The 20788-nt window shown below is 47.7% G+C and overlaps 1 protein-coding gene across 2 annotated transcripts in view; it reads left to right on the top strand.

Annotated features, from left to right (window-relative positions):
• The first annotated feature begins 5526 nt into the window (after nt 1–5526).
• The window catches only part of CAMSAP1 (calmodulin regulated spectrin associated protein 1), a 41466-nt gene continuing 26204 nt past the window's right edge, over nt 5527–20788 (top strand). For both annotated transcript variants that reach the window (XM_083161140.1, XM_083161139.1), the window contains exons 1-3: nt 5527–5857; nt 11570–11732; nt 20405–20667. In XM_083161140.1, the coding sequence (XP_083017266.1) occupies nt 11570–11732; nt 20405–20667 (426 nt within the window). In that variant the 5' untranslated portion in view covers nt 5527–5857. The remainder of the gene's footprint in view (nt 5858–11569; nt 11733–20404; nt 20668–20788) is intronic.

The raw sequence follows: 20788 nt of genomic DNA, 5'->3' as shown, positions 1-20788 counted from the left end.
CGATGGCGTGTTGCATGGAGCTGGGAGGTTCCGGATGGTTGCAGGGAAGGTTCCCGTCGCAGCGGGGGATGAGTGTCTGGGTGTTGGCGCAGATTTGGCGCTGATGGAGGGTGTTACATAACCACCTCCTATACACTGCACTGACAGGTGCCTACAGCAAGGACATGAGCATCAGGGGCGGCTCTTCTCAGGCAGATAGATACACCTGTGCCTGCAGCTGCTCTGTCACCTTATTAATGTCATGTTAGGGATGATCTGATCTGTATTCAGCAGAAGGAACTTCCCGTCTCTTATCTGTAAGAGACCCAACCGGTTCCTGAGGGATGGGCTTATGTCACAGGCACAGAACCTGGATTCTGCTGGCCAGGTCATTGTGTGTCTGTCTGTCTCTAGGGGTGTACACACACTTCGATTTAGACAGGTTTACGATTAGATTTTGCTTATAGAAGCAAAATCGAATCGAAATCGAATGGTTTTTAAGATGCTTTCGATCTGCATTCGATTCGATGCGCTCCCGTTTTCTCTACATCGAAAAGAAAAATAGACTGCAGACAAGGAAATATCGAATTGGATCCAGTGAATCAAATGTGTACACTGTGACTCGAATGCACATCGAATTTGACATTGAAATCTATATCGAATGTGAAATCGAATGGAAAGCAAAGGCCAAATCGAAAGGGGGTAGAATTGGGGAAATCGAAAGCAAATCGTCTTTGTATTGGATGTATTTTCTTTAAAGTAGTTTTACAGTAGTAGAGATTCCATTAGGTGCGATATATCTGTGATCGGCGGCGTACGCAGATATATCGCGTTGGCTGTGCAAAACAGCTGATGTCTGACATATATTTAAAGATACATCGGTGCATCGTGCTGTGTGTACAGCGATCCGCCAACCTCCTGTACAGCCGCGCCAGGAGCCACCGATGAGTGACAGCTCAGTGGTTGTCCAGTCGTGATGTCAGTCCCAGTGGATCGGGGAGTGTGTATGGTAACAAGCTGCCTGGACTATACCATATGCAGCCGGTACATTAACGTGTAGCACCTCACGTGTGCTGGGGGATTGCCCCCTACCCCCAATACTCACTACAGTCTGCAGCAAACAGAGCCTGAGGAGCACCCCATTTGTCTAGGAATATACATAAAACATTAACGCAGATTGTGTGCCGCGCTTCTTCATTTCCGATGTGAGGAAGTGGTACTGCGTCATCGGTAACGGCAACTCTCTATTAGATGGAGCTGTCCGTCCGTTCTCCGGTCTCTGGCACTAATCCCTCCACATTGGCCCCTGGCCCCTCCTAATTCTCCTCTAATCCACCCCTTTCCCTGCACATTGGGGGGATGTTGCAGTGTAAAGCTGACTCATTATTTATTTACTGACTGGCTAAGTGCAAGTAACACGTAGGCTGGTCTGTGTCGTCCTGTGGCGTCGGCGATGCAGTGCTGTGTACCCTGATGCGGGTGTTCTGTTCCTACACAGACCCCGAATCAGACCCTCATCTGATAAACAGGCTCAGTCACACTGGGATCTGTCAGCTCCCATCCATCACACACTGCAGCCTGCACGTGGGACTTTGCCTTCCCTGAACACAGGCAGCACACACATATATATATATATATATATATATATATATTATATATACATATATATATATATATATATACTGTCTGCAGTGTATCGGTAATCTGTCTCTGTCACCTGGTGGGTGTCAGGGACCTATTATGATTGATTTCATCCACTCCCCCGGCAGCCTGTCAGATGGCGTGAGCTTGCCCGGGCAGATGGCTGCTTGTGTTGTCTAATCAGAGGGCATGGTCTCCCTGCGGCTCTGCTGGGCTGGGATGCCAGCTCTCTCTCATAGATCACAGCCCACCGCAATTACTGGAGAGCTGGTGAACGCCTGAGCTCAGTATGGCGGCACCAGCAGCGGGGAGGCGGATGCAGCATGCAGCTGGTGCGTCACTGGGGGAGATGCATTACTCTGTCCCAAGGGGGACGCTCATGGATTTCCCATTCATTTAAGCAGATTTCTAGCAGGCCACACCTCACTGCATACACCCGGTACACAAAGGACACAAGGTGCATGCACCACAAAACACACACACACAAATATATCTAATTTTTTGGGGGGAGGAAATTGTGACTCTTTCTAAAATAATAATTAACCAGGAAACTAAAGCTTATGCCTTCATTTGCCTTTTATGGTTATACAAATCAATATTATACTAGGGAGGCTTTATGTATATTTGTTTGGTGACCCCCTGGCCTGAGGGCATTGTCTCTCCTGTTTGTGACCTCTGCCCCCATCCTCGGCTGATGACATCACGTCATCGGGCAGCCATAATGATTCATAGTGTTGGTTGCTATGGAGATGGGAGCCATGTTCCTCAGCTCTCAGCCCCCTCACAGCCCAGGTGATGAAGTCAGCGTGAAATGTGTGCAGCATCGCTCTGTCACGTCCAGAGAGAGACTCAGTCGTGTCTCCAAAACAAATATATCGTCAGGGCCTGAGATTTGGAGTATCATGTAGAAATGTACAAAATTGCAGACATGCAAATAATTAATGATAATAATATATATGCCCTCCTTACATTTCCACAGTCTCGGTCCATGTGTAACCGAAACACTGCCATCTGCTGGCAGCAAGTGAAACTACATCTTTCAGGCACCTGGATTTGTAGGTAGGATTTACCTGGAAAAACAAAATATAAAAGTTTTTATTTCTTTTAAAATCCACTCTTATATGTGGTATAAAATCACGTACCAAGATCAGCGGTTAACACAACCGCAGCGATTACAGCATAATCTGGAGGTGTGCAAGTTGCAGCTTTCCTGAAGCGGTTACACTCACATCCAAGATTGACACTAGGCAATTACCCTACGCGTTTCATCAGCGAGACCCTACGCGTTTCATCAGCGAGACTTCGTCAGAGGCCCTCTGATGAAGTCTCGGTGACGAAATGCGTAGAGCGTGGCCTAGCGTCAATCTTGGATGTGAGTGTAACCGCTTCAACAATGCTGCAACGTGCAGTCCTCGAGATTAGGCTGTAATCGCTGTGGTTGACAATTTTCAATAAAAGGTTTGTTTGCTCCACAGTAACCGCACCATCATGGATGAATCATCAATCCAGACTCAATTGTAAGTAGTAAAAAAATGATTTTATTCCAAATGTCCATACAGCATTAAATTAAAAAATAGCAGAAAGTTCCCAGCAACCACTTCACTTCTAACACTTCCGCTCGCCCGGGTCTGGAGAGAAGGTAGTTGCTCCGAGATGGAAAGCAGGGAGCCTTAAGGATCTGTGATGCTGGTTACGCCTCCTGGTTACCAGTAGCATGTAGGGATGGCCATCGACCATCGATGATTCGAAATCATCGATGGTTCATGTCCGATGTTGAATACTTTTGCCATCGATGGGGGAGAACCAGATGGTTTCCCTCCATCGATGAAACAGCAAAACGATGTTTTTCGGGGTTTTTTTTTTTTTCAAAGTTCCGGGACACTGAGCATAGCTCCGCCCCCTGACACCCGCAAAGCCCCACCCCCATGTTTTGATATGTAAAAATATCGATGGCAACCATCGATGGCACTGGCAATGATGGCCGTCTCTAGTAGCATGCATTAACACATGACAATTAGGGTGTGCCGTGTTATAAACCTGGGGGTGAAGGTACAAACACTGTTAATCGTTTTAGAATAGAATCAACTTTATAGGCAGATTGCATAGTACGCCCTCTCCAGCACACGATGCGCAGTCATCGCGCCATTTTACTGTTCTGCAGAATATGCTGGCACTTTATCAATCAGGGAATTAATATCAAAAGGCTGGCATCCTATGCAGCTGACAGGGGCAATCACGGGCACAGCTGGTGCCCACAAGTCTAACGACAATTATAGTAATCAGAAACAGACACGGCCGTTTTAATGATCGATCTCTGAGCCAAAAACAGACATTTCTCCACAAAATTTTTATTTTACTTTTGAGATCATCTCTCCCTCAGGTCTGTAAGTGGCAGTAAGTGGATGTCACCTGTTGTATGTGTCTAGGTACTGGTCGGAGTCACGCACAAACCTTGCTGCCATTTTCTGGATAGATGACATCAGTACAGACTTCTGCTGATGTATCTGTGGTCTCCATGTTTCCTGCTATTAGGCCTAAATGCATTATTGCCCTAATTCCTAAATGACAGACCCTGTAAATGTAATAATTATATTGTATGAACCAGAGGCACTTGTAGAGAGCATGAGGCCTGTGTACAGACTCTGTCTGGACCCTCTCCTCGCTAGCTAGGGAACCCTATTGCTGTCCCAGATCATACTGCACGTGTGCAGGTACGTCTCCAGGAAAATGGTGTAGTAGACATTTTCCCAGTCCCATTTTTACGGGAATTTCTGCAATGCTGCTGCCGAAGAAGGGGTTCAATGATGTTGTTCCATCTGCTACAGGCTGATAACCCTAAAGGGGATTTACGGCACAATGGAACTAAAGGACATGTTGAGCACTGCCTGATTTGTTCTGTCTTGCATACTTATCAGTGGCTTTGAGGAGCTGGGGCTATGTGGGTTATATTGCTAGACCCCTGCAGATACTTGTACTTGAAAATGTCCCTCACAAAATGGCCGCTGCCTCAGAGGAGATAGTTATTTAGGATGATAGGAGGAGGATAAAGTGGCCATTTTGGGAGGGACATTTTTAATGGGAGCAGGAGTGTTTGTAGATGGGGGAATCTATTGACACACCTAGACAAAACTGTGTTGCACTGCAGGGGGGCAGATGTAACATGGCCAGGGAGAGTAAAGAGGGGTACACACACTAGGGCGATGGATCGGCCGTCCAGCTGAACCTCCGACCACAGTGACCGATCGCCGCCCTGATGTTTTTGTGCCTGACGTCATTTACGCGTGCCCACCCTGCTGTGACGTTGTGGCCTCTGCAGCAGGTGTACAGGCTGGCCATCCATACTGACCATTAGCTCTGATGCACAGCTGGCGCAATAATAATGTAAACACCGACGCATCCGTGATATTCAATTTCAATTCAACGGGCAATATATCCGCAGCATACAATTTGGAGCCCAAATGCAAATCTAAGCTAAATTGCTGGGAAAAAAAAATGTACAGCATGTGTAGGCTGCATGCACAATCAGCCAGTATTTACTCCGCATGCAAAATGTATAAATGCATGCATTTGTCCCCTCACAGTGCAGGACGCTGCTAAAATGTAGATCTGAGATGGTACCTATGACCCCAATAAAAATTGTGTGTGATTGCTTTTTATCCCTCCCTTGGTGAGAGTGATGGTGAGGAGGACCCACACAGATGTGACTGAGGCTGCCGGGGCTGCACCCATTAAACAGCACAATAGCCATATATACGCTGGTGAAAATGGGCTGTACTGCGCAGGCGCAGCCGGAGCGGCGCATCCGTTTCGCTAGCAACCCGCCGCGCTTGCGCAGAACCAAAGGCAAGTACCGCTCCAGCCACAGCAGCCTCCCGCGCATGCGCAGATTCCGGAGCAGCCTGCCGTCTCCAGCAACAGCGTTCGCCCGCGCATGCGTAGCACAGCCGATTCTCAGCCCCCTTCCACGCATGCGCAGGCGGATCCCGGGCAACCAGCGGGTCCCTGTCAGTGTCTGTGGCCGGCACATAGGAGGGCTGAGAACGGTCCCGGGATCCAGAAGGGAAGCCCCGGTAACGGGGAGGCAGCGAGACGGTGCGGCTGCGTGGTGACAGGAGGAAGGGGTCACCGGCGCCGCCTCCTCCTCAGCGTCAGCCCCCGGCCCGGTGACATGTAGGCCCTGGAGGCAGCCCCAGTCCCGGTACCGCCGGTGTTTGCTCATTCCCCCGGGCCCAGAGAGGTAAGAGCGGCCTCATGTATTATACAGGGGGACCGGTAATATCCCTATGTATTATACAGGGGGGACAGGTGTGTCATCCCTATGTATTATACGGGGGGAGGGGGCAGGTAATATCCCTATGCATTATATAGGGGGGGGGACGACGACGACAGGTGTGACATGTAATATCCCTCTGTATTATACAGGGGGAGACAGGTGTGACATGTAATATCCCTATGTATTATACAGGGGGGGACAGGTAATATCCCTATGTATTATACAGGGGGGACAGGTAATATCCCTATGTATTATACAGGGGGGACAGGTAATATCCCTATGTATTATACAGGGGGGGCAGGTATTATCCCTATGTATTATACAGGAGGACAGGTGTGACATGTAATATCCCTATGTATTATACAGGGGTGGACAGGTGTGACATGTAATATCCGATTCCCTATGTATTATACAGGGGGGGGGGACAGGTGTGACATGTAATATCCCTATGTATTATACAGGGGGGGACAGGTATTATCCCTATGTATTATACAGGGGGACAGGTGTGACATGTAATATCCCTATGTATTATACAGAGGGGACAGGTGTGACATGTAATATCCCTATGTATTATACAGGGGGGGACATGTGTGACATGTAATATCCCTATGTATTATACATTGGGGGACAGGTGTGACATGTAATATCCCTATGTATTATACATTGGAGGACAGGTGTGACATGTAATATCCCTATGTATTATACAGGGGGGGACAGGTGTGACATTTAATATCCCTATGTATTATACAGGTGTGACATGTAATATCCCTATGTATTATACAGGGGGGGACAGGTGTGACATGTAATATCCCTATGTATTATACAGGGGGGGACAGGTGTGACATGTAATATCCCTATGTATTATACAGGGGGGGGACAGGTGTGACATGTAATATCCCTATGTATTATACATTGGAGGACAGGTGTGACATGTAATATCCCTATGTATTATACAGGGGGGGACAGGTGTGACATTTAATATCCCTATGTATTATACAGGTGTGACATGTAATATCCCTATGTATTATACAGGGGGGGACAGGTGTGACATGTAATATCCCTATGTATTATACGGGGGGAGGGGGCAGGTAATATCCCTATGTGTTATACAGGGGTGGGTGGGGGGGCAGGTAATATCCCTATGCATTATATAGGGGGGGGGGAAAGGTGTGACATGTAATATCCCTATGTGTTATACAGGGGGGACAGGTAATATCCCTATGTATTTTACACGGGGAGACAGGTGTGTCATGTGATATCCCTATGTGTTATACGGGGGGGGGGGGGGGGGGGGGCAGGTAATATCCCTATGCATTATATAGGGGGGGGGGGGGGGACAGGTGTGACATGCAATATCCCTCTGTATTATACAGGGGGGACAGGTAATATCCCTATGTATTGTACAGGGGGGGACACAGGTGTGACAGGTAATATCACTATGTATTATACAGGGGGGACACAGGTGTGTCATGTAATATCCAGTATGTATTATACAGGGGGGACACAGGTGTGTCATGTAATATCCCTATGTATTATACAGGGGGGGCACATGTGTGTCATGTAATATCCCTATGTATTATACAGGGGGTACACAGGTGTGCCATGTAATATCCCTATGTATTACACAGGGGGTACACAGGTGTGCCATGTAATATCCCTATGTATTACACAGGGGGGACACAGGTGTGTCATGTAATATCCCTATGTATTATACAGGGGGGACACAGGTGTGTCATGTAATATCCCTATGTATTATACAGGGGGGACAGGTGTGTCATGTAATATCCCTATGTATTATACAGGGGGGGACACAGGTGTGTCATGTAATATCCCTATGTATTATACAGGGGGGGACACAGGTGTGTCATGTAATATCCCTATGTGTTATACAGGGGGGACAGGCGTGACATGTAATATCCCTATGTATTATACAGGGGGAGGCAGGCGTGTCATGTAATATCCCTATGTATTATACAGGGGGGGCACAGATGTGTCATGTAATTTCCCTATGTATTATACAGGGGGACACAGGTTTGTCATGTAACATCCCTATGTATTATACGGGGGGAGACAGGTGTGACATGTAATATCCCTATGTATTATACAGGGGGGACGCAGGTGTGACATGTAATATCCCTATGTATTATACAAGGGGGGGGACAGGTGTGTCATGTAATATCCCTATGTATTATACAAGGGGGGACTACTATAAACAGTAGGCAGGCATTAGCACACTATTACCGGTGGATATACAGTAGGTGGGCATTAGCACACTATTACAGGCGGGCACACTATTACCGGTGGATATACAGTAGGTGGGCATTAGCACACTATTACAGGCGGGCATTAGCACACTAGTACTGGTGGATATACAGTAGGTGGGCATTAGCTAACTATGACATGTGGGCATTAGCACACTATGACATGTGGGCATTAGCACACTATGACATGTGGGCATTAGCACACTATGACATGTGGGCATTGGCACACTATGACATGTGGGCATTGGCACACTATGACAGGCGGGCATTGGCACACTGTTGTCGGTGGATATACAGTAGGCGGTCATTAGCACACTATTACAGGCTGGCATTGGCACACTATTACCGGTGGATATACAGTTAACGGGCATTAGCACACTATTACAGGTGGGCATTAGCACACTATTACTGGTGGATATACAGTTGGCAGGCATTAGCACACTATTACAGGCGGGCATTAGCACACTATTACCGGTGGATATACAGCAGGTGGGCATTAGCACACTATTACAGGCGGGCACACTATTACATGTGGGTATTAGCACACTATTACAGGCGGGCATTGGCACACTATTACCGGTGGATATACATTAGACGGGCATTAGCGGATTATTACAGGCAGGCATTGGCACACTATTACCGGTGGATATACAGTAGGCAGGCATTAGCACACTATTACAGGTGGGCACACTATTACAGGCGGGCATTGGCACACTATTACAGGCGGGCATTGCACACTGTTGTCGGTGGATATACAGTAGGCGGGCATTAGCACACTATTACAGGCTGGCATTGGCACACTCTTATCGGTGGATATACAGTAGGCGGGCATTAGCACACTATTACAGGCTGGCATTAGCACAGTATTACAGGGGGCATTGGCACAGTATTACAGGGGGCATTGGCACACCATTACCGGTGGATATACAGTCTGCGGGCATTAGCACACTATTACTGGTGGATATACAGTAGGTGGGCATTAGCACACTATTACAGGCGGGCATTAGCACAGTATTACCGGTAGATATACAGTCTGCGGGCATTAGCACACTATGACATGTGGGCATTAGCACACTATGACATGTGGGCATTAGCACACTATGACATGTGGGCATTAGCACACTATGACATGTGGGCATTAGCACACTATGACATGTGGGCATTAGCACACTATGACATGTGGGCATTAGCACACTATGACATGTGGGCATTAGCACACTATGACATGTGGGCATTAGCACACTATGACATGTGGGCATTAGCACACTATGACATGTGGGCATTAGCACACTATGACATGTGGGCATTAGCACACTATGACATGTGGGCATTAGCACACTATGACATGTGGGCATTAGCACACTATGACATGTGGGCATTAGCACACTATGACATGTGGGCATTGTCACACTATTACAGGCGGGCATTGGCACACAGTTGTCGGTGGATATACAGTAGGCGGTCATTAGCACACTATTACAGGCTGGCATTGGCACACTATTACCGGTGGATATACAGTAGGCGGGCATTAGCACACTATTACAGACAGACACACTATTACAGGTGGGCATTAGCACACTATTACCGGTGGATATACAGTAGGTGGGCATTAGCACACTATTACCGATGTATATACAGTAAGCAGGCATTAGCACACGATTGCAGGCGGGCATTAGCACACTATTACCGGTGGGTATAGAGTAGGCGGGCATTAGCACACTATTACCGGTGGATATACAGTAGGCGGGCATTAGCACACTATTACAGGCGGGCAGACTGTAGGTGAGCATTACCACACTATTACAGGGGGTCAGACTGTAGGCGGGCATTGGCTCACTATTACCGGTGGATATAAAGTAGGGGGGCATTAGCACACTATTACCGATGGGCAGACGGTAGACCGGCATTAGCACACTATTACAGGTGGGCAGATGATTGGTGGGCATTATCACAGTATTACAGGTGGACAGACAGTAGTTGGGCATTAGCACAGTATTACTGGTGGGGCATTGGCAATGCAGTGTAGCTAGGGGTGAGATACATGGCGATGTGTCAGGGAGAGGGTGTGGCCAGGGGTGGGATGCATGTCAGTGTTAGGGAGAGGGTGTGGCCAGGGGTGGGATACATGGCAGTGTGTCAGGGAGAGGGTGTGGCCAGGGGTGGGATACATGGCAGTGTGTCAGTAGGAGGGTGTGGCCAGTGGTGGGATACATAGCAGTATGTCCATAGGAGGGTGTGGCCAGGGGTGGGATACATGGCAGTGTGTCAGTGTGAGGGTGTGGCCAGGGGTGGAATACATGGCAGTGTGTCAGTAGGAGGGTGTGGCTAGTGGTGGGATACATGGCAGTGTGTCCATAGGAGGGTGTGGCCAGGGGTGGGATACATGGCAGTGTGTCCATAGGGGTGTGTGGCCAGGGGTGGTACACATGGCAGTGTGAATGGCATAGCAGGGAAGCAGAGGTGTAGTGATAATTGTGACCTGCTATATTGGAACTGCGGTGATGTAACTCCCTGTTTGGTTTGATATACAGGCACGTATGGGAATGTTGTCTGGCAAGTTTGTCATAATGCCACTGCTTACTTCATGTGATATTGGATGGGAGGATGAGGTTTAGTAACAGATATGACGTAAGGCAGATGGGAAAGCATTTGGGGTAATATTCTGTGTAATAAGGGATGTACTGTAGCTGGCTGTAAGAAGGGGCATTCGGCAGAACCATGTGCAGGTCGGAGTCCATGGCACGCTGGGTGGGAGTGCTCTGGTTTCGGCCTTGTCAGCAGCTGCCTTTGTATGTGTGATGCCTGACAAATCTGCTCCCAGTTCCTAAAACCCACAATGACCTCACACTGCAAGCCCCTAACAACAATGAAGGCGTCCTCTCCCGGGTTCTGTGTGCCAGAACCCTGCTCTCCAGCAGCAGAAAGGTGGTCAGGCTCTGTGCGGGTAATCTGCTTCCGGATTCTCCTGCTTTGTGTAATGTAATGAGTGATTTAATTCACTGTCAGTGCAGCTGGAGACCATCCTACCCCTGCACACTGCACGGCAGCCTGCTCACTGGTGCTTCCCAGCTGCTGCCTCTCTGCACTCACACTGAGTCTTCCCAGCCTCAATTCGGAGCCTTTCTTTCATTTGTGACAGTTATTATGGAATGTGAAATGTATTGGTTCACCTTACACATTATACAGATCATAGTTATCAATGGCACTATGATGCCAAGTATTTCTCACTGACACTCAGTGATTACTCCGATTTGAGGGTCCAAGCCAGAGAGTCACTCAGCCTCTTGTGGGGGGGAGGGGTTATGGTGGTATTGTCCCTAGATAAATATGTTCTGCATATAAATGGAATTACATTTCCTGGCTGATACAGCGTCATGTTCCGTATCATTACTTATTACTGTTTTGTATCTTTTAGATGGTGGATATTGGTGTTTGTGCTTCTGGAGACGGCGCCAGAAGAAAAATGGATTATTTTGCAGAATGTCCGGTGGAGGTTGTGCCGCTGGACATGTACGACTCCTTCAGGGCTAAAATTGCTGCTAACTTACATTGGATTTGTGCTAAGGCCTATGGAATTGGTAAGATGTCATTGTTTTTACTTCTGCTAATGGGTAGCGTTAATGATTGAGAAATTAAATCGTGCCTTTTTTTTTTCAGTATGACCCCTCAGAGTTTTTCAAAAATATGTTCTCAGGCTCTGTCCTCTGGACCCCAAACAGTTCATGTTTTCCAGAATCACAAGTGAAATAATTAGTTCCAGAGGTTCCTCTGAGAGTGGCAACTGCAGGAAGATTCTAGTGCAGACGGCTTTTTGACCGGTCACGTTAGATGCGACTATGTCAGGGAAAGCCCGGCCTGGTCTCAGTGGATTTGTAGTAGACGCTGTTGGTCACTGCTTCCAGCCGTTCTCTGTCTGATGTGATGCACAGTGTTGGACAGTGGTGTATGTGGAAACCAGTCCACACACTTAGCCGGTGCATTAGCAGGCTTCACTGTCCCATTACACGAGCAGTGCACCAGGTAGCCGGGACAGACATTGCATGAGCAGTGTACCCGCCTGCTGCACCAGGTAGCGGGGACAGACATTACACAAATAGTGCACCAGGTAGCGGGGACAGACATTACACAAGTAGTGCACTAGGTAGCGGGGGCAGACATTACACAAGTAGTGCACTAGGTAGCGGGGGCAGACATTACACAAGTAGTGCACCAGGTAGCAGGGACAGACATTACACAAGTAGTGCACTAGGTAGCGGGGGCAGACATTACACGAGCAGCGCACTAGGTAGCGGGGGCAGACATTACACATACAGTGCAATAGGTAGCGGGGACAGACATTACACATACAGTGCAATAGGTAGCGGGACAGACATTACACGAGCAGTGCACTAGGTAGTGGGGACAGACATTACACGAGCAGTGCACTAGGTAGCGGGGGCAGACATTACACAAGTAGTGCACTAGGTAGCGGGGGCAGACATTACACGAGCAGCGCACTAGGTAGCGGGGACAGACATTACACGAGCAGTGCACTAGGTAGTGGGGACAGACATTACACAAGTAGTGCACTAGGTAGCGGGGGCAGACATTACACGAGCAGCGCACTAGGTAGTGGGACAGACATTACACGAGCAGTGCACTAGGTAGTGGGGACAGACATTACACGAGCAGTGCACTAGGTAGTGGGGACAGACATTACACGAGCAGTGCACTAGGTAGCGGGGACAGACATTACACGAGCAGTGCACTAGGTAGTGGGGACAGACATTACACGAGCAGCGCACTAGGTAGTGGGGACAGACATTACACGAGCAGTGCACTAGGTAGCAGGGACAGACATTACACGAGCAGTGCACTAGGTAGCGGGGACAGACATTACACGAGCAGTGCACCAGGTAGCGGGGGCAGACATTACACAAATAGTGCACCAGGTAGCGGGGACAGACATTACACAAGTAGTGCACTAGGTAGCGGGGGCAGACATTACACGAGCAGCGCACTAGGTAGTGGGGACAGACATTACACGAGCAGTGCACTAGGTAGCGGGGACAGACATTACACGAGCAGCGCACTAGGTAGTGGGGACAGACATTACACATACAGCGCACTAGGTAGTGGGGACAGACATTACACATACAGTGCACTAGGTAGCGGGGACAGACATTACACGAGCAGTGCACCAGGTAGCGGGGGCAGACATTACACAAATAGTGCACCAGGTAGCGGGGACAGACATTACACAAGTAGTGCACTAGGTAGCGGGGGCAGACATTACACGAGCAGCGCACTAGGTAGTGGGGACAGACATTACACGAGCAGTGCACTAGGTAGCGGGGACAGACATTACACGAGCAGCGCACTAGGTAGTGGGGACAGACATTACACATACAGCGCACTAGGTAGTGGGGACAGACATTACACATACAGTGCAATAGGTAGCGGGGACAGACATTGCACGAGCAGTGCACTAGGTAGTGGGGACAGACATTACACGAGCAGTGCACTAGGTAGCGGGGGTAGACATTACACAAGTAGTGCACTAGGTAGCGGGGGCAGACATTACACGAGCAGCGCACTAGGTAGCGGGGACAGACATTACACGAGCAGTGCACTAGGTAGCGGGGGTAGACATTACACAAGTAGTGCACTAGGTAGCGGGGGCAGACATTACACGAGCAGTGCACTAGGTAGCGGGGGTAGACATTACACGAGTAGTGCACTAGGTAGCGGGGGCAGACATTACACGAGCAGCGCACTAGGTAGTGGGGACAGACATTACACGAGCAGTGCACTAGGTAGTGGGGACAGACATTACACGAGCAGTGCACTAGGTAGTGGGGACAGACATTACACGAGCAGTGCACCAGGTAGCGGGGACACATTGCACGAGCAGTGCACCAGGTAGCGGGGACAGACATTACACGAGCAGTGCACCAGGTAGCGGGGACACATTGCATGAGCAGTGCACCAGGTAGCGGGGACAGACATCCTCCTCCTAGATTCTTCTTAGGTCCCTGAAATTGGTGTGATTAGCGCTTATTATGTAAGGATGTAATTGGTGTCTGGTTAAATAGCTAGAAATTATACGTCTCATATGGCTGAAATTGCAAAGTTGGGCCATAAGTTTACATTGTGATCTTTACAACTGAACATTTCTGTAAATCTCTTTTGGTGGTTTTGGGTCAGGCAATTTGTGGTAAGACCATTGCCCTGTTTACATGTTGGGGCAGTAATAGTTAGCAGTGAGGTCAGAGTTATTATATTTTCCCATGCCTGTTTGGGTTTACTTTGGTTTGCTTCCACACTCAAAAAATATATAATATAACTGTTCAATTTAATTAGCTTCTGGTGTGTGTGTGTGCGCGCGTCTGTACAGAAGTAGTAGAAGAATTAGTAATTGTAGTATGAGCGGTAATAGAGTAATCAGTAATAGAAGGAGCAGTAATAGCAGTAGGGACAGTAATAGTAGCAGAAGATGTAATAGATAAATCAGTGATAGAAGGAGCAGTAATAGTAGCAGAAGAAGTATTGGAGAACTCAGTGATAGAAGGAGCAGTAGTAGCTGTAGAAGTAATAGAGTAATCAGTAAAAGGAGCAGTAATAGCAGTAGGGACAGTAACAGTAGCAGAAGAAGTAATAGAGTAATCAGTAATAGAAGGAGCAGTAATAGCAGCAGGGACAGTAATAGTAGCAGAAGAAGTAATAGAGTAATCAGTAATAGGAGCAATAATAGTAGCAGAATAAGTAATAGAGAAATCAGTAATAGAAGGAGCAGTAATAGTAGTAGGAGCCGTAATAGTAGCAGAAGAAGTAATAGAGTAATCAGTAATAGAAGGAGCAGTAATAGTAGCAGAAGAAGTAATAGAGTAATCAGTAATAGAAGCAGTAATAGTAGCAGTAGAAGTAATAGAGTAATCCGTAATAGAAGTAGGGACAGTAATAGAGTAATCAGTAATAGAAGGAGCAGTAATAGTAGCAGAAGAAGTAATAGAGTAATCAGTAATAGAAGAATTAGTAATAGCAGTAGGTAAATTAATAGTAGCAGAAGAAGTAATAGCGTAATCAGTTCTAGTAGGAGCAGTAATAGTATTACTGGTTGAGTCTCAAATAACCCAAATTGTTGGGATCAGAAGTATTTTGTATATGGGATGTTTCCGTAGTTTGGAATATGTGTGTACCATGATGAGACCTCTTGTGGCTTTGTGTGTCACATGCACCTTATCCACACAGCCTGGTGGTCTTATGATACTAAGACTGTGTACATCGTTCTCAGGGAGCAGATGTGCCTCTGTCTCAGCCACGCACAGAAAGCTCCGGATTTTGGGCATAATTCAGACCTGTTTGCTAATCTGCGAGTAGATAGCCGCCACCCACACAGAAATCCTTCCCCAATAACATAGTAATCACCCATCAGGGTGGCTGTACAAGTAAAAATAAGGTCTCATCGCATGCGATACGATCTGATCAATACAATGCCATAAGATTAAAATCGTGGGTGCCGTGCTAGGAAACAAGTACCGATACTTTTGCTATTTCGATCACTATTTTGGCTGGCACATACGCGCAATAATCCTTGTGCAGTACTTCGATAATCGATAGTATTGCCAATAACGATTCAGCATTTGTATGTGTGAGATATGTAGTATGAGGCATGCAGCTTATGTAACCTGTTACTGTGTAATCCCATAGGTGCAGTCGCACAACACTTTAATTATCTCACATTTGACCTAAATGTGTCTCCTGGTTTTATGATCCTTTCTCTACAAATGTCTGTGATTCCTGGTAACGTCCTATATCCCAGACACTCCCACTAGTGTCCTGCCTGTGCGTCGCCCAGCGTGGATGTGAACCTAGATGATGTGCACTGTAGGGGCTTGTTCCTATGTTGGGGGCCATTGTGGTTATTGTGCAGCTGTATCCAGCCACAGATGTGTCTGCTGTGTGTCAGTAGTGCTTCAGTAAGATGGCTGATACCGTCTAGTGCTCGTGTGCAGCTCCAGCTTGTGTGTCCATAGGTTCATCCTATGCAGAGCCGAGCGCACGTTCTAGTGGCTGCAGGCAGCTGTATAATCCAAAGTACAGACCAGAGTTTGTGAACTTTCTATTTGTGCAATTCCTATTGGTTTATCATTTACCAAGTAGTGGTCATATATGGGATCGTGTACTGAGGCCGGTTCCCCCAATGTGCCGCGCGGTCATAGAACAAGACTGAGCATGTGTCTGCACTCCAGCCCTTAAACCACAGCTCTTACGCTCTCTCGTATGCTGCTTTGAGACCACCAATGCGCGTATACGGAGACGGGTGTGGATTGTATTGTAGACCCGACCTAGGTCGACAGGGTGAATGTCGACAGGGTGAATGTCGACAGGTGTCTAGGTCAGCATGTGTGTTTTTTTCCATTGTTTTTTGACCCGAATGTCGATACAGTCGGAAGTCATCCGCAGCCCCAAGCTGCACTCGCCATGCTTCGGGCATGGTGCCTCGCTGTGCTCCGCACACTATTTTATTCTCCCACCACGCCCTAGTGGATGGTATGGCATGAAATACCGCCTGTTTGCTCAAAAAACAGTGAAAAACCTATGTCACCCTCGCAACCTGTTGAACTAACGCATTTGTCGACCTAAAACCATGTTGACCTTGTCCCATGTTGACTTAGACACCTGTCGACCTTCATCCATGTCGACCTTGTTGCCTGTCGACCCAACGGTGTTGACCTAAGTCGGGTCGACAATACGACCGTATCCCACGGAGACTCCCTATGGCGGCATGACATCATGGTTTGACACTAAAACACAACTCTGCGTAGTTCAGTGACATCACAGTAATATAATCAGCCAAGATGTATTTCCCATGTGTGCATGCCTATTTGTTCCGGGCTGACAATGCAAAGTGGCTAAAACATTCTAAAGTCCTGGTTCGGCTGCCGAAACTCCCATTTGAGCGCCTAAACATTGCACACTTCAGCTTATACCTCATGGGGCTACATGTGTGCCCAAATGGATCAACAATTGAATTGTTCGGTTGGGTGCTATCCTAGTGGGAGCCAGGGGGGAAAGCAATTGAATCCCCCCCCCCATATTGTAGTTGGGTTCCCTATAAGCAAACTGGGCCTGATTCATGTATTGTAAGTAAAGCAAAAAACAGCAAGTAACTCTGTGTCTGGAGCAAACCATTGTTGCAATACAAGGGGAACAAATAAGTTGATGTATTTTGTGTTCAGAGTAAATATGGACCGCTTCTGCATGTAGCCCACAGATATTGATTTATTTTTACATAGCAATTCAGATTGAACACACCCCACCCACAGCTAACTCTTTGCACATGTTAAATCTGCCCCCCTGCAGCGCAGCACGGTATTGCCCAGGTGTGTGCTCTTGTTGCTGTTATTGCAAACATGAATCCGGTCCAGTGTTACTATAACACCACTTAGTCCAGGTAACACAATCAGTTCACTTCTCTGGTCTTTGTTGTGGAGAGGTCGGTAAGAAATGATTATAGACCTGCTTCATAGCGCTCGTTCCTCTGTGCAGTCATTAATCACTGGCAAGGTCCCAAATCACAATCTATAAATATATAATAATAGTAGTAAAATGACCACGCCTGTAAGGGGTGGCGGCTTACACGTCTGTCATGCAGCAGAAATCCGCCCCAGGGCCCATTGGTATAGAATTGGCTGTATTGAGCTGCTGCAGGTCTGTAACATTGCAGACCGTACTGTATATGGCTACTTCTGCTGTACCGGGGAGAGCAGATATGTTGTACGGTATGTACAGTATGTTGGTGCCCCCTCCGTCCCCCACCTGTGTCCACCATTACTACAGTATGTGACCGTATTTCAGCTTAATGTGTTTTTATGTAATGATGCAATCCGCGATTATTGTCAAATGTATACCTTTTATATAGGACATTGGGCTCACCTGTCTGCTGCAAGAATGTTCTAACTAAAGCGGGCCATACATCTACAGATCAATTGTCAGATTGGGCTGGTTGGAACAAAATCCTGGTAATGGATGAGAGTAAATGACAAGTGACCATTTGCTTTGAAATGCTGGAAAACTGCCAACAACTTTCATTCAGATATTACCAGGTTTTGTTCCAACCAGCCCAATCTGACAATCAATCTGTAGATGTATGGCCAGCTTTACTTTATGGTGGGGTAAAGCTGGCCATACATCTACAGATTGATTGTCAGACCTGGCTGGTTGGAACCAAAACCTGGTAATATCTGAATGAAAGTTGTTGGCAGTTTTCCAGCATTTCAAAGCAAATGGTCACTTGTCATTTACTCTCATCCATTACCAGGATTTTGTTCCAACCAGCCCAATCTGACAATTGATCTGTAGATGTATGGCTGGCATTACACTGAATAGCGGATTTTATATTAATGAACTGAAAAGGTTTCAGTTTTACACGCTTACACTCTATAAGGAAGTAGGAATTTGGGGTCAGTCCTGATGTTCGTACACCTGATGGATGTAATGTGCCATTGCCGCTGTGCAATCAGCCCGACTTTATATACAATTGCTCGGAGCCCTATGGGGCTGCGATCAATTTTATTATTATTACATCTTATTTATAAGGCACCACAAGAGGTTGGCAGTGCTGTACATGGGCACATATTAGAACAACTAGTAAGCCCTCTCGAAGCAAAAGCTTCAAAAGCTAGTCTGCTACCTTCTGTGTTTGTGTGAGAAAGAGATGTCGTTTCACACTCTGCCAGCACATAGCAGTGCTTTGTACACTCACGGACACTAGACATATATAGATGAAGATGATGATACATGGTACACAGGACTAAACAGAGCAGTAACTGAGACTCTACAAGAGGGCGTCCTCTGGGCTATGTTCCGGAGAGCGGCCTCTGGGCTGGGTTCCGGAGGGCGGCCTCTGGGCTGGGTTCCGGAGGGCGGCCTCTGGGCTGGGTTCCGGAGGGCGGCCTCTGGGCTGGGTTATGTAGGAAGTACACATGGCAGGGATGCCCATCACATGAGGTGGCAGGTAGGAAGAGAGGCCATTGGTAATAGGAGGGTACGGCTTGATGAATAGGTGGGATCCAAAGTGATCCAGATAAACAATGAGGCTTTTGTGCAAATTCACACCCGTAAGAGCATTGTGGATAATAAGATTGACCCCCGTAGAATGGCCTTGGTGGTGGACTGGAAGATCCAGCCGGATAGATTGTGGGTCAGATTATGGGATTACCAGGAAGTTTGTCATACACACCACCTATCCACATGACCATCCCTCCTCGCTACGGAGCACTGACCCAGAGCTGAGGAAGCAGGCCGGACAGGACATTGCTAGGTGTACAACAGCTGTGTGTGTGTGTGTGTGTGTGTGTGTGTGTGTGTGTGTGTGTGTGTGGTGTGCACATGATTGCCTGATGCTGATTTATACCCCTTTCACACTCGCAAAAATATCCTGGGTTTGATGCACGTGAATGCGCATCAGCCTGGGATTTAGCTCAGTGTGAAAGGGTCTACAAAGAATATGAGCATTCCGGGCTTTCTACCCAGGGTCCTGACCTGGGTAGGTTCTGGGATCAACACGGGATGCTCAAAAACCCGGGATATTCTTGCGAATGTGAAAGGGGTATTCTAGCACCCGCTTTCTTTGAAAACATATGTCGTTCCTCTTCCCTGCCTGGGGTGTCGCTGTCTCCTGTGGTGTTTCTAGCACAGTGCTAATATACAGACCACACTGTGCTAGACGCACTACAGCAGAGAAGAGGAACTGCATGGGTTTTCGAAGATAGCGGGTGCTAGAATGAACACTGTAAGACTTCTGTATGTACAGTATGCACCCTGCCTGATCTGATGACCTATACTACCACAGTACTCGTCTGTAACCTCTATATTTAATAACACTTATACTGCAGACAGGCTGGGATTGGAATAGGCTGTGTCCCGCAGAGGACAGGGCCCCGGGTCAGTGGTGGTGTTGGTCTAAACCTGCAATTGTTGCCCCATCACCTGAAACACTTACCTCTGTGTATATGTAGCTGCAGCTAGAGGGATTACTGGCAGGTGTATATGAGAGGGCGTCTGTGCGTATATCAGAACCTTCTCGCCCGACCCCGCCATTACCCTCCGTGCCCTCCTAGCTCTGATCTGGACACATGTATATGAAATATTTGGTGCCAATTGATTTAGACGTGATAATTACGCTCGCAGCGTCAGTGTGATTTCCGCTCTATTTGTTAGGCCAGTTAGATCTATATTAATTACCGCTGCATCATCTCTGTTCCAGACAATGTTCCGGACGAGCTGAAGGACCCGTTCTACGTAGACCAGTACGAGCAGGAGCACATCAAGCCGCCTGTCATCAAGCTCCTGCTCTCCAGCGAGCTGTACTGCCGCGTCTGCACCCTGATCCTGAAAGGGGACCAGGTGGCAGGACTGCAGGGGCACCAGCCCGTGATTGAGGCTCTCTCCCAGAAGGGGATTTACGTCATGGAGAGCGACGATGCACCTGTGTCCGACGCCGACCTCAGCTTCGCCCCCATCAAAATGGTCTGTATGATGGGACGGTTGTCCGTGTGATGTGCGCAGCGCGTGATACAGTCTGTCTCTGTCCCTTACACTTTATAGAGGAGCCTCCATCTGTGGTTATTGCAGCAGAGACCCCTTTATT

The sequence above is a fragment of the Crinia signifera genome, chromosome 9 (assembly GCF_055691185.1).
Source record: "Crinia signifera chromosome 9, ASM5569118v1, whole genome shotgun sequence".
NCBI lineage: Eukaryota > Metazoa > Chordata > Amphibia > Anura > Myobatrachidae > Crinia > Crinia signifera.
The sequence above is the reverse complement of the archived record's forward strand: the minus strand, read 5'-3'. Positions and strand labels throughout refer to the sequence as shown.